This window comes from Martes martes, assembly GCF_963455335.1.
Source record: "Martes martes genome assembly, contig: SUPER_18_unloc_1, whole genome shotgun sequence".
Taxonomy (NCBI): Eukaryota; Metazoa; Chordata; class Mammalia; order Carnivora; family Mustelidae; genus Martes; species Martes martes.
This window is the reverse complement of record NW_027666704.1, coordinates 1,441,781-1,455,663: the sequence shown is the minus strand read 5'-3', so window position 1 is coordinate 1,455,663 and position 13,883 is coordinate 1,441,781. Positions and strand designations below refer to the sequence as shown.

The 13,883-nt window shown below is 45.4% G+C and overlaps 1 protein-coding gene across 1 annotated transcript in view; it reads right to left on the bottom strand.

Moving 5' to 3' along the window:
• The window catches only part of COG7 (component of oligomeric golgi complex 7), an 80,723-nt gene extending 69,683 nt beyond the window's left edge, over nucleotides 1–11,040 (bottom strand). The window contains exons 1-4 of the mRNA XM_080831674.1: nucleotides 10,643–11,040; nucleotides 5,238–5,386; nucleotides 4,968–5,084; nucleotides 2,127–2,295 (exon numbers count right to left, since the gene is read on the bottom strand). Of these exons, the coding sequence (XP_080687800.1) occupies nucleotides 2,127–2,295; nucleotides 4,968–5,084; nucleotides 5,238–5,386; nucleotides 10,643–10,811 (604 nt within the window). The 5' untranslated portion in view covers nucleotides 10,812–11,040. The remainder of the gene's footprint in view (nucleotides 1–2,126; nucleotides 2,296–4,967; nucleotides 5,085–5,237; nucleotides 5,387–10,642) is intronic.
• Between the last annotated feature and the right edge of the window lie 2,843 nt (nucleotides 11,041–13,883).

Genomic DNA, 13,883 nt, shown 5'->3' with positions numbered 1-13,883 from the left:
AGAAATGTTTAAAACAGTAAATTTTATGCTAAGGTCTATTTTACCATAATTTAAAAAAAAAAACCAAACAACTCTTTTTAAAATAGTGAGCACTGGGGCGCCTGGGTGGCTCAGTGGGTTAAAGCCTCTGCCTTCAGCTCAGATCATGATCCCAGGGTCCTGGGATCGAGCCCCACATCGGGCTCTCTGCTCAGCAGGGAGACTGCTTTCCTCCTCTCTGTCTGCCTGCCTCTCTGCCTACCTGTGATCTTGGTCTGTCAAATGAATAAATAAAATCTTTACCAAAAAAAAATAAATAAATAAAATAAAATAGTGAGCACTTCCCTGTACCCCTGGGGCTAATAATACCTTATATGTTAACTTAAAAATTAAAATAAATAAATAAATAAATAAGAGAGCACTTAAAAGAGTTAGTCTAGGGGGGGCGCCTGGGTGGCTCAGTGAGTTAAAGCCTCTGCCTTCTGCTCAGGTCATGATCCCAGGGTCCTGGGATAGAGCCCTGTATGGGGCTCTCTGCTCAGAGGGGAGCCTGCTTCCCCACCCCCCCCAACCCCCGCCTGCCTCTCTGCCTACTTGTCATCTGTCTGTCAAATAAATAAACAAATAATCTTAAAAAAAAAAAAAAAAAAGTTAGCCTAGGAAAGAGAAGAAATTTGAGGCTACAACCGCTTCACACTTTTAAGGAAATTACATACAGTGTGCTTTCCCTAACAGGATCATAAGGTTCGGTACCTGGCTGGCTTAGTCAACAGAGGTGCAACTCTTGATCCTGGGGTTGTGAGTTTGAGCCCCACATCAGGTGTACAGATTACTTAAAACAATAAAATCTTTTTAAAAAAGGGGGGCTGGGGGATCTAAGGTATCACAATGAGATATAAAAGGACACTGGCAGAGCTAAGGGAAAAAAATAGAAAGTAAATAATGATCTCACAAAAGTAAAAATTAAACAGAAAAAGAGCAGAAATGCTATTTTGGAGTACCTGGTTGGCTCAGTCAGTTACGCATCAGCCTTTGGTTCAGGTCATGATCCCAGGGTCCTGGGATCGAGCCCCGAGCCAGGCTGCCTGCTCAAGGGGGAGTCTGCTTCTCCCTCTTCCTCTCCCTCCTCCCTTGTCCTCTGTCTCTCTCTCTCTCAAATGAAGAAATAAAATCTCTAAAAAAAAAAAACACGTATCAGAGTAATAAGGAAGAATGAGGGGCACCTGGGTGGTTCAGTGGGTTAAAGCCTCTGCCTTCGGCTCAGGTCATGATCTCATGGTCCTGGGATCGAGCCCCGAATCGGGCTCTCTACTCGGCGCGGAGCCTGCTTCCTCCTCTCTCTCTCTGCCTACTTGTGATCTCTGTCCGTCAAATAAACAAATAAAATCTTTAAAAAAAAATAAGGAAGAATGAAAGCTTCCCAGTCGTTTCTATGACACCAACACAACCATGATACTAAACCCTGACACAGATATTTACTAATGAGCTCTCTATGAAAAAGTTCTGAATAAAGCGTCATCAAACATCCAGCAGGACTTTAGCATGCACTCACACATGCGCATGCGCACCCGCACAGACATCCCATAAACATGTGGGGCTTGATCTTGAGTTGCAAGAGTAATAGGATATTAGGAATGCTAATATCCCACATTAGTAGGTCAGAGGAAATAAAAATTGTATTTGACAAGGCTCAAACGGTACACTTAAGATGTGTGCATTTCTTTAAAAGTAAATTTTACCCCCAAAAAAGAGTATCTTAAACCGATACTGAACTCTACTTATTGATATGAATGCTGAAGCAGTTAAGAGTGAAGTATGTGGATATCTATAAGTTACTTTGAAATGCATCCCCAACAGAACCTGGATGGACAGAGTGATGGATGGGTGGGTAGATGTGGGTAGACAAAGCAAATGTGCTGCAACGCCAAACTAGGATCTAGATGGTGTTTGTTGTGTGCTTATCGCAACGTTTCTGTGTGCTTAAAACTATTCATATAAACTATCAGAAAAAGGTAACCCCCATTAGGTTACAACTTAAATTTGAAATTATGTAATTTAATCCAAAGTAAGACACTCAAAAGGTGGAAGACGTGGAAAGCCTCACCTCTGTGGGGAGGTGTGCAGCGAGGAGAGAGGCCCGCACTTACCTACAGACGGGGAGGTGAAGGCCGCGACAATCTGCGGCGAGGCCAAGGCCTCCAGCCTGTTCTTCAGCGCCTCCAGGTGCACACATTTTTCTGAGTAGTCTGGCGTATCAACAAGCATCATTAAGCTGTTCTGCATACCAGTCAGCTTGGCAGAAATCACAGCTATGTCCTATGAAAGGCCAGAACAGAAGATATTTATTTTAAAAAACCCCAGGTCCTTCAGGAGCGCCTGGGTGGCTCAGTTAGCTAAGCATCTGCCTTTGGCTCAGGTCATGATCTCAGGGTCCTGGGATTGAGTTCTGTGTCAGGCTCCCTGCTCAGCAGGGAGTCCGCTTCTCCCTCTCCCTCTGCCCCTCTCCCCTGTTCGTGCACTCGCTCTCTATCTCTCTCAAATAAATAACATCTTAAAAAAAAAAAAAGAAAGAAAGAAATGAAAGACCCCAGATACTTCGATAAGAACAGACAAAATACAGGAAAAGAGAGTTCATGTAATAAGAAAACGGCCCATAAATTTATTATGTTCAATATGATTAGCAGTCAAATCAATGCAAATTAAAACAAGAGTTTTCCTCCTAACAAAGTGGAAAACCCTAGAAAAAATTATGATAGCTATTGTTGGTGAGGGGGTGAAGAAGGAAAGAATTTGGTCCCATAAATGTATACTGTCTTTCTAGAAGGTAATTTAGCAATTTGCATCAATAATTGAAAATTATTCGGGCACATGGGTGGCTCAGTTGTTAAGCCTCTGCCTTCGGCTCAGGTTATGATCCCAGGGTCCTAGGATCAAGCCCCACACTGGGCTCCCTGCTCAGCGGGGAGCCTGCTTCTCCCTCTCCCACTCCCTCTGTTTGTGTTCCCTTTCTTGCTGTGTCTCTATCAAATAAATAAATAAAATCTTTAAAAAAAATGGAAAATTATTCACACCATTTTTTTTAAAGATCTTATTTATTTATTTGACAGACAGAGATCACAAGTAGGCAGAGAGGGAGGCAGAGAGAGGGGGAAGCAGGCTCCCCACTGAGCAGAGAGCCCAACTCGGGGCTTGATCCCAGGACCCTGGGATCATGACCTGAGCCAAAGGCAGAGCCTTTAACCCACTGAGCCACCCAGGCACCCCTACACCATTTTTTTATTAAAGATTTTACTCATGTATTTGAGAGAGAGAGCACTGTGCACGAGCAGGGGGCTGAGAGGGCAGTGCAGAGGGAGAGGGAGAATCAGACAACTCACCAAGCACAGAGCCCAATGCGGCAAATCCCAGGACCCTGAGATCATAACCTGAGCTTCACGAAGGCAGATGCTTAACTGACTGAGCCACCCAAGCACCCCTCACATCTTTTGACCCCGTGTTTCCTTTTCTAGAAATTTGTCCTAAAGAAACAATTGGGGGGGTGCCCAGCTGGCTCAGTTAGTGTATCATGATCTCAGGGTGGTGAGTTCGAGCCCAACATTGGGTGTAGAGATTACTTAGATATAAAATCTTTAAAAAAAGAAAGAAAGAACAATCAGAGGGACACAGAGATATTCATGGATTCTAATTAATTAATGTGATTCTAGTGTTGTAGTAACAAAAGCCTGGAAGCAACCTAAATCCTAAAGGACGAGTCACTCATAGTGACATGTGGAATATGTACACACATTAAAAATCGTGTTTTTGAGAAGTATTAATTACAAAGGAAAATAAGACTTTCTATTAAGATCTTGTTTAGATTAAAAATAGACCCAAGAATATATGTAATGTCTGTACACCAGTAATACATGATATATACAAAATACATAAGCACGAATATGGATAAATACGTAGAAAAAATACCCAGTACACATTAAAAAAACCTATTAGTGTGCCCAGGAATAGGATCATTTTGTTTTCTGCCTTGTACTTTCTGGAATTTTCCAAATCTTCTAAGACCCACAAAAATTATGTTTAAAATTAAAAAAATAAGTGCTGTTTTTTAGAAGAATTCAAGGTATATGATTGTGTTTATGATTTTGTTTATATGATTGTGTTTCATTTCATCACTCCACAGGTGTCTACATCATGTCAGACACTGTATTCGACGTCTGAGACACAAAGAGGCTCACACAGCAGCCCCTGAGTTCACAGCATATTGGGACAGCAAGATGAGGATACAATTTAAGGAGTACGGTTCGGGTGCCAGCAGGCACAGGGAGGGAGCGAGCGAGTTTGCCCGAGAGAGGCCAGGAGCCAGCAGGGATGCTGACTGCTGCAATGGTTTAGCAGAAGGACAACGGAAAGCATGACCAGAGTGGTGGCAGAGGGACCCAAAGACCAGACAACCGCAGAGAGGTCCCAGGATGTGAAAGGCCCCCCGACCTGTGTTCCACACTCTCACTTCATCCATTTTCTCTGCCTTTTCTACGGAGGTTTCTCCTGAACTCTGTGACTGAGAAGGTCTTCCGTCAGGCGGAAGATACCAACTCCAGAAGGTGGAAACACCCAGGGCAACTGCAGGTCTTCCCACTCTTTGCCTGTGCATTTCCACGCGCTGCTTTTTCCGATTCCTTGCGGGTTCAGGGAAACGACTTTCTCGTTTGTGTCTCCGAACCTCAAGCGCCTGCCTACCTGGCCTGCGGACATGCCCTCAACTAAAGACCTACCAGAGTCTTTTTTTTTTTTTTTTAAGATTTTATTTATTTATTTGACAGAGAAAGATCACAAGTAGGCAGAGAGGCAGGCAGAGAGAGAGAGAAGTGGGGGAAAGCAGGCTCCCTGCTGAGCAGAGAGCCTGATTCGGGGTTCGATCCCAGGACCCTGAGATCATGACCTGAGCTGAAGGCAGAGGCTTAACCCACTGAGCCACCCAGGCGCCCAAGACCTACCTGAGTCTTGAAGGTCTCCTCGATGTCAGCACTCAGTGTGCTCCACTTGTCCGCTTCCTGAAGAGACTCGGCCGCGAGCTGCATTCTGGACTTCACCTGGTCGATTTCTACCAATACCTAAAAGAGAGACAAGAGGGCAAAAACTAAGGAAGTGGCAGTTTCTTTATCATCTCTGGCCTCCGCCTATGACCGGAAACATAGGCGTCCTGTCTTGAGGGAGCTTCTGTGAATGTCTCCCCAAAGGAAGAATCAGCATGAGGGACAGAATACCTGCATCGACTGAGATGTATCCTGTTCAAACTTTTTAATGTCCTCCTTGACAAGAATCATTTGTTCTTTCAGAAAAGACGCTTCCTGTTTCAGGGCTTCGACATCGCGGAGCACTTTGGGCATGTTCTGAAGAGCCTGGTGACTTGTTTCTGTAGCAAGAACCCAAGAACAAAAGGTGACAATCGGACCGGTCACCAGTGGACAAGATGAACAGATCGTGAGACAGGAAGGGAATTTTGCCCAAAGCACCCCCAACCACAATTTTCTGTGGAAGACAGGAAGGGGAGAGGAGGTAGGCTGGGAGGTGGGCTCGGCCAGGACCATGACTGCCAGGTGTGGGCCTCGTGATTTGACAAGGAAGGAACCATCAACCTGACCCAACATCAACGCTTCTCCACGACTGAGTTAAATTGAAAATCCCTTCGTGAGAAGAGGAGATGAAAGAATCTGACACTGGGTAAACGCCAACTATGTAGCAGGTGACCTACAAACATTCCAGCACTGAATGCCCACAGGAATCATCAGCAGCTACCTCTTACAAATAGGGAAACTGAGGCTCAGAGAGGTTTAGTAATTGCCCTCAGATTTCACCAAGGCGAAACCAAACCTTACATGTGTCTGGCCCCAATGTCCGCGTTCCATGGTCTTTTTGAAATAGAATCCACAGACGACCAGCGCCAACTGGGGCACAGTTAAATGCAGGTCTCTAGGCACCTGCCAGAGTTTCTCATTTAGCAACTCCAATAGGAGACCGGGTGACATTAAGAAAGCTGCATGTTTTAAACAAACGTCCCAAATACAGACTACAATGTGCACATCTCTGGGCCCTATGATGTGTTACGTGGAATTGGGAAAGCTAATGGCATACCCCTCTGACCCTTTAAAGGGCAATTCACTGGGGAATCAGTAAGTCCACTGTCTTCTCTCTACCAGTGCGATGAATGGAAACTGAACATCTTTTTTTTTTTTTTTAAGATTTTATTGATTTATTTGACAGAAAGAGATCACAAGTAGGCAGAGAGAGAGAGGAAGGGAAGCAGGCTCCCGCTGAGCAGAGAGCCCGATGCGGGGCTCGATCCCAGGACCCTGGGATCATGACCTGAGCTGAAAGCAGAGGCTTTAACCCACTGAGCCACCCAGGCGCCCCTGGAACCCTAACATCTTGAAGAAGTATTTCAGGAACCTGTTCATCCAGCTGTGCCATAGAATAACAATCTGTTTCCAGCACTGACCCCAGGTAAAGTTCTAAGACTAAGAAAACAAAGACAGAACAAGGATTTCTTTCACACAGAGACTGACTTAGAACAATGCTGACTTTTAACAACATTTTTATAGCCCCAACCTTCTGCCTGCTAAACCTCAGTCACTCTTCAGCCCCTGCTGATCCCTCTTTTTCCTTCTCCACAACCCTCCCCGCCCCCACAAACTTAATCCACTCTTTCTTCCTTTTTTTTTTTTTTTTAAGATTTTATTTGACAGGAAGAGACACAGTGAGAGAGGGGAACAGAAGCAGAGAGAATAGAAGAGGGAGAACCAGGCTTCCCGCTGAGCAGGGAGCCTGATGTGGGGCTCGATCCCAGGACCCTGGGATCATGACCTGAGCCAAAGGCAGATGCTTAACGACTGAGCCACCCAGGCGCCCCTCTTTCTTCCATTTTAAAACTATCACTTGCAGTGGTTGCCTCTGGGAGGATAAGGGCCAGATTTCACTGTGAAGGGGCATGGAGGCACTTTCTTGGGTGACTGTATATATTCTTCTTGATAGAGATTTGGGTTATCCCAGCTGGATACATTTGTCAAAACTCATTATGCTCATCAGAAAAGATCTGTGCCTTTCACCTTATGTAAACTTTATTTAGTTAAAAAATAAAGAGCTGTAAATAAGTACTGAATTCTATTGTTTAGGGTACCAACTGAAATGTACAGGGGTAAAGTATACTGACGTCTGCAACTCATTTTGAAATACATCAAAAAATAAGATGGATGGGGGCACCTGGGTGGCTCAGTGGGTTGAGTCTCTGCCTTCAGCTCAGGTCGTGATCTCACGGTCCTGGGATCGAGCCCCCCATCGGGCTCTCTGCTCAGCAGAGTGCCTGCTTCCCCCTCTCTCTCTGCCTGCCTCTGCCTACTTGTGATTTCTCTCTGTCAAATAAATAAATAAAATCTTTTTAAAAAAATGGATGAATGGAGAGAGGGACAGGTAAATGGACAGTTTAGTGATAGAGCAGGTAAACTGTTCATTGCAGAATCTAGGTAGTGGGCATATGGATGCTCATTACAAATTCTCTCATAGTTACTGTATGCGTGGGACCTCCACCCACAGTCATTCAACTCAAGAACCTGCTATCATTCTCGATGCTCTCCCCCCTCATCCCTCCTTCTAATCCATCAGCAAGTTCTTCCCATTCTTCCTCCTAAAAATATCTTAAATCTACCCATTTCTCACCATGACCACTGCCATAACCCCACTTAAAGCCACTATATGACAGTCCACTCTTCTGGACAGCTGCTTTTCAAACGGAGACAAAAATCCATCCCTGTCTCTCCCCCGCTTAAAAATCCTCTGGTAGGGGCACCTGAGTGGCTCAGTGGGTTAAGCCTCTGCCTTCGGCTCAGGTCATGGTCTCAGGGTCCTGGGATTGAGCCCCACATCGGGCTCTCTGCTCCGCGGGGAGCCTGCTTCCCCCCTCTCTCTGCCTGCCTCTCTGCCTACTTGTGATCTCTGTCTGTCAAATGAATAAAAAATTAAAAAAAAAAAAAATCCCCTGGTACCGGGGCGCCTGGGTGGCTCAGTGGGTTAAAGCCTCTGCCTTCGGCTCGGGTCATGATCCCAGGGTCCTGGGATCGGGCCCCGCATTGGGCTCTCTGCTTGGCGGGGAGCCTGCTTCCTCCTCTCTCTCTGCCTGCCTCTCTGCCTACTTGTGATCTCTCTGTCAAATAAATAAATAAATAATCTTAAAAAAAAAAAAATCCTCTGGTACCTACCCTTTATACTCATTTTGTATCAAATCCAAACTCTTTAATGTGATATTAAATCCCTGCATGATCTGGTCCCTGTTTGGTTTTTGTGGGTTCCCCCACTGCCCCCAACTTGACCTATTAACTGATCCAACCTAGGACTGGGTCTGTTTTTTTGTTTTGTTTTTAAGATTTTATTTCTTTATTTGACAGACAGAGATCACAAGTAGGCAAAGAGGCAGGCAGAGAGAGAGAGGGAAGAAGCAGGCTCCCCGCTGAGCAGAGAGCCGGATGCGGGACTCAATCCCAGGACCCTGAGATCATGACCTGAGCTGAAGGTAGAGGCTTTAACCCACTGAGCCACCCAGGTGCCTAGGACTGGGTCTTGTTCAACTCTGTATCTCTGGAACCTGGAAAACAGTTTGTGCCCAATAAATGTTTGTTGACTGAATGAATGAACAAATCAATCCTCCAAATTTGGAGGCCTCAACATCCCCTCCTTGAACCTCTGCAATAACCTCTTCACTGCAGACTTGAGCCCTTGTCTCACCTTCCATAAAAATAAAGCTTTAAACCTCTGAAGGCTTCCCACTGCCTAAGGGCCAAATTCCCAACTCCTTAGGATGACCAAAAGGGGACACCTGGGTGGCTGAGTCAATTAAGTGTCCCACTCTTGATTTCCACTCTGATCATGATCTCAGGGTCATGGGATCGGGCCTGCTTCAGATTCTCTCTCTCCCCCTCTCTCCCTCTGCACACCCCCTTCCCTGGGGGGGTGTGTGTGTGTGTATGTGTGTGTGTAGAGAATAAAATAAAATAGAATGATGGGCCTTTCATCCCAATCTACTTTTTTGTCTTATCTCCAGAAGTCTTCCCCTCCCCCGGGGAAAGTGTGATCCTATAATAATAATATTAATGACTAATGTTCGTTGATGTTACTGATGCAGCTCTGTTAGAATTTCTCACTCTTCTGTGGACTAACTAGGCCTTTTTATACCCACGTGGCTCTGCATGTGCTGTTCTCTGTCCCTTTCATACCAGAGGTAGCAAGGTATAATGGGTAAGAGCCCAAACTCTGGGACCAATGCTTGGGTTCAAATCTAAACTAGAAACATGATGCTGGGTCCATTACTTCACTCAGCCACAGTCTCTACAACTATAAAGTGGGAACCATAACTGCACCTACCTCCAAGGATTATTGCCAGGTTTAAACTGAATAATTAGACTGAAAAGGTGCAACATTAGCATTTTGGCCAGGACAGTTCTTCATTGTGTAGGACTATCCAAAGCATGCAGGACACTAGGCATCGCTAGGTATTTCCTATTTCCACTAACTGTACCTCATTGTGACATTCCTTCCTGTTGCAAGGACTAAAAAACACACCTAACAACTTCCAGAAACTCAGGGGATGATGGGGCTGGAAGGAGGTGACATGACCACCCCTGATTTGAGAACCATTTAGTTAATATATATAAAGCATTTAAAAGAGTAACTGACACATACCAAGGACTCAAGTATTGCTATTATTATTATCAATGTCCTCCCCCTCTTTGTCCTATTAAGTCTTCCTTCAAGGCCTAACACAGTTGGAAAACCCTTTATGATTATCCCAGATTAGGGGTGAATGCACACTTCTTCCAGCTCTCATAGCTCCTGGTCCTACTTGCAGAAAAGCCATCCCTCATTGTAATTTAACTGTTTAGTATCCCACAAGGCAGCAATCTCCTGAAAAGTAAACTTTTTGCCCCTGGCCCATTTCTGGGCACAGGTGTGGCAGATGCTCAATAATGAGTATTAGATGCAAAGTACAATAAAGAACCTGCAGTGAAATAAAGCTCCCCTCCCCACCCCCCCCAACATCAGCCTTTCTTAAACAGTGGACCCGTCTCTAAAGTAAAGTTCTATTTACTGGGTCATAAACTTCCCTGCGGGACCTGTCTCTCTCCCAACAAGCCTAGCAGAGAGACTGGCGTGCAGTATGCATCCAAGGAACATACGGTGACTAAAAATCGAGTCGAGGAGTTAATGAAAAGGTTGCTGGTGTGTATTATTTTTCAGTTAACTATCCTTGAAAGACGGTTCACGTCTCCATTCAAGCCAGCCCATCTTCAAGGACATGGAAAGTCCGCTAAAACAACGTTCGCCGGATTTGTGTCATTCCCACAACGCTTTGATATGCTTTTGCCAAATTTAAGGACCAGGTGACGATTAATTAATATTTTTGAAATTCACTCTTGGGACTTAAAGCAAACCTGATGGCACCGCCAGGGGTAGAAGGCAAGCCCCGGCCTCGGCAAGCGTTAGACAGGCGGCAGCGAGCTGAGACCGGCCCCCCGCAGCCCCCCGAAAGGTCTGCAGGAGGGGAGGGGAGGGCCGGGCTCGCCTTCCCACCGCGGGGCCCGCGCACGCCCGCCGCCCCACGGCGGTCCCGGCAGCTCGGCCTCACCCTCTACGGCGTGGTTCACCTCCTGGATGAACAGCTGCAGCTTCATCACCAGGGTGGCCGCGTGGCCGTCCGCCTTCCCGGCCGCCGCCTCCTTGGAGCCGGTCCTGAAGGCCGCGTTGATCCACTCCTTCACGTCGAAGTCTTCCGCCAGGAACTTAGAGAAGTCCATGGCCGCACCCGCTCTCAGCCCCGGCGTCCAGGCCTGAAGGGCTGGCTCCGGCGGGAACGAGGCTGTGGAGTCAGGCGGCCCTCAGAGGGCACTGGGGCTGGCCTGGGGGGCGGCAGGCAGAACCCACAGCGCGCACTAAACTCGTCCCTCCGCGTCCCCTCGGTGAACTCGCGGAGCAGCGGGCTCCGAATGGCCCCAGTCGCGCGCCGTACTTCTTCCGGAAGTGGGTGGCCGTTACCATAGCGATGCGGGCGTTCCCGGCGCGCTGGAGAGCTGGGGACCGGAGAAAGGCTCCCGGCGGAGAGCGGCTCGTTGCTTCTCTTGCTAACTTAAGTGCATGTTGAGCGCTTAAAGTATGTGCTTACTCTAAAGCCCTTACGTGCATTAGCGCACTTAAGAGTTCACTGTCCTACAAGGGCCGTTATTCTCCCCAAGGTAAAGATAAAGAATAGGAGGCAGCTGAGCAACTGGTTCAGTCACGTCGCCAGAAAGTGGGGCTGTGGGCCCTTGAACCGGGCGAGCGGGCCACTGGAGCTTGAACTCTTTTTTTTTTTTTTTCTTAAAGTAAAGACCCTATTTCATTCAGGTTTTTTTTTTTTTTTTTTTTTAATGTATTTGACAGACAGAGATCACAAGTAGGCAGAGAAAGAGGAGGAAGCAGGCTCCCCGCCGAGCAGAGAGCCGGACGCGGGACTCGTTCCCAGGATCCTGAGATCATGACCCGAGCCGAAGGCAAACGCTTAACCCACTGAGCCACGCAGGCGCCCCTGGAGCTTGAATTCTTTACCACGCTTTCCTGCCTTCCTACAGAGAGCAGCTGAATCTACGCGATCTAGCCTTAGCCCTCCCTATAGGCACATTGTCCTCCTGTCCTTTTCCGAAACGTACCACGCTGAAACTGGAACTTACCGGTTGCACCCGTTTTCTCTAGCCTCGTGTGACGGCTCGGAAAAGAGAAGGCTTCCTTTGTGATAGTGTCATGGGAACCGAAAATTAAAAAAAAAAAAAAATCCTTTGTGTATAACTGGGAATAATTTTGCAATTATATGCAATTTTGCATTTACCCTTCTCACGCCAGGCATACTCTGATTCAATGCATACGGTAGTTCTTGAAGACTCTGTATATCTAAGAACCCTAATCCACAAATCAGGAAAGCTAGTATACTGTTCTTGGAAGGAGCGTTGGAAGCCTTAGGTACCTCTACAATATATCCCCCGACCTCCCTGATGAACATTTTTTTTAAATTTTTATTTATTTATTTGACAGAGAGAGAGATATCACAAGTAGGCAAAGCAGCAGGCAGAGAGAGAGGGGGAAGCAGGCTCCCCGCTGAGCAGAGAGCCCGATATGGGGCTCCATCCCAGGACCCTGAGATCACGACCCGAGCTTAAGGCAGAGGCTTAACCCACTGAGCCACCCAGGTGCCCCTGATGAACATTTTTAAAATAGCTTTACGAATAATTTACAGGATATAAAATTCACCCATTGTGGGACTCCTGGGTGGCTCAGTGGGTTAAGCCTCTGCCTTCAGCTCACGTCATGGTCCCACATCAGGCTCTCTGCTCAGCGGGGAACCTGCTTACCCCTCTCTCTGCCAGCTGCTCTGCCTACTTGTGATCTCTCTATCAAATAAATAAAATCTTTTTAAAAAATTCACCCATTGTAAGTATACAATTATTTTTAATAAATTTAGAGTTGGTCTATCTCCACAAGAACATTTCCATCAGCCAGAAAAGTTCCTTCCTCTTCATTTGCACTTAATCTCTGCTTCCACACCAGGTCCTAGGAAACCACTCATCTGCCATCTCTATAAATTACCTTTTGAGGACATTTCAGATTTCCATCTGGCTTGTTTTTGCTGAGCATATGTTTTTTGAGGTCCCTTTGTGTTGCACCATGTATAGGTTTGTTCCGTTATAATTGTTGAATAGTGTTCCATTGTGTGGATATGACATATTTAGCCATTCACCAACTGATGGGCATTTATGCTGTTTCTAGTTTAAGGTCATTATGAATAATGCTGCTATGAATGTTCGGCCACATGCCTTTGTGTAGACAAGTTTTCATTACTTTTGGATATATTCCTAGAAGTGGAATTGCTAAGTTACAAGATAAATTTATGTTCAACTTTTTAAGAAACTGTCAAACTTACCCAGAGTAGCCGATACCATTTTACATTATCATCAGTAACATGTGAGGGCTCCAGTTTCGCTTATACTCTCACCTATTTCCGGTGTATAATAGTAAGTCACTGTTGCTTTAGTCTGCATTTCCTTAATAACCAACGATTTTGAACATCTTTTCATGTTATTAGCCATTCTTACATCTTCTTTGGTGAAACTTCTATTCAGATCTTTCACCCACTTTCAAATGGGGCTGTCTTCATAATATTGAGCTGTTAAATTCTTTACATATTCTGAATTCCCTTTTTAATATGGTTCACAACTATTTTCTTCCAATCTGTATTTTGTCATTTTCTTAATGGTGTCTTTGAGGTGCAAGTTTTTATTTTTGATAAATTCCATTATCACTTGTTCTTTCTTATGGATCCTACTTTTGGTCTCGTTATCTAAGAAATCTTTGCCTACCACAAAATCATGTAGTTCTAAATTTTCTTCTAGAAGTTTGAAAGTAGTAGCTCTTCATTTACGTCCATGATCCACTTTGAGTTTTTTGTGTATGGTGCAAGGTAAAGGCCTAAGTTTATTTTTTAAAGAATTAAAGTAACCTCTATACCCAATGTGGGGCTCAAAGTTACAACCCCAAGATCGAGCGTCACATGCTCTACAGAGCCAGCAAAGCGCCCATCTAATTTTTTACATACACATATACAGTTATCCCAGGATGATTTAGAAACTTTCCTTCTCAATTGCCCTAACGTCTTTGTCAAAAATCAAGTGATACAGATATAAGGATTTCTGGACTTTTAATTCTGTTGCATTTTCTATATTCTTATAGTACCAGTACCAAATTGTCTTGATTACCGTAGTTTATAGTAAGTTTGGAAGTCTGATAGCGTCAGTCCACCCACTTTATTTTAAAAAATTATTTTGCAGGGTGGCCCGGTTGGC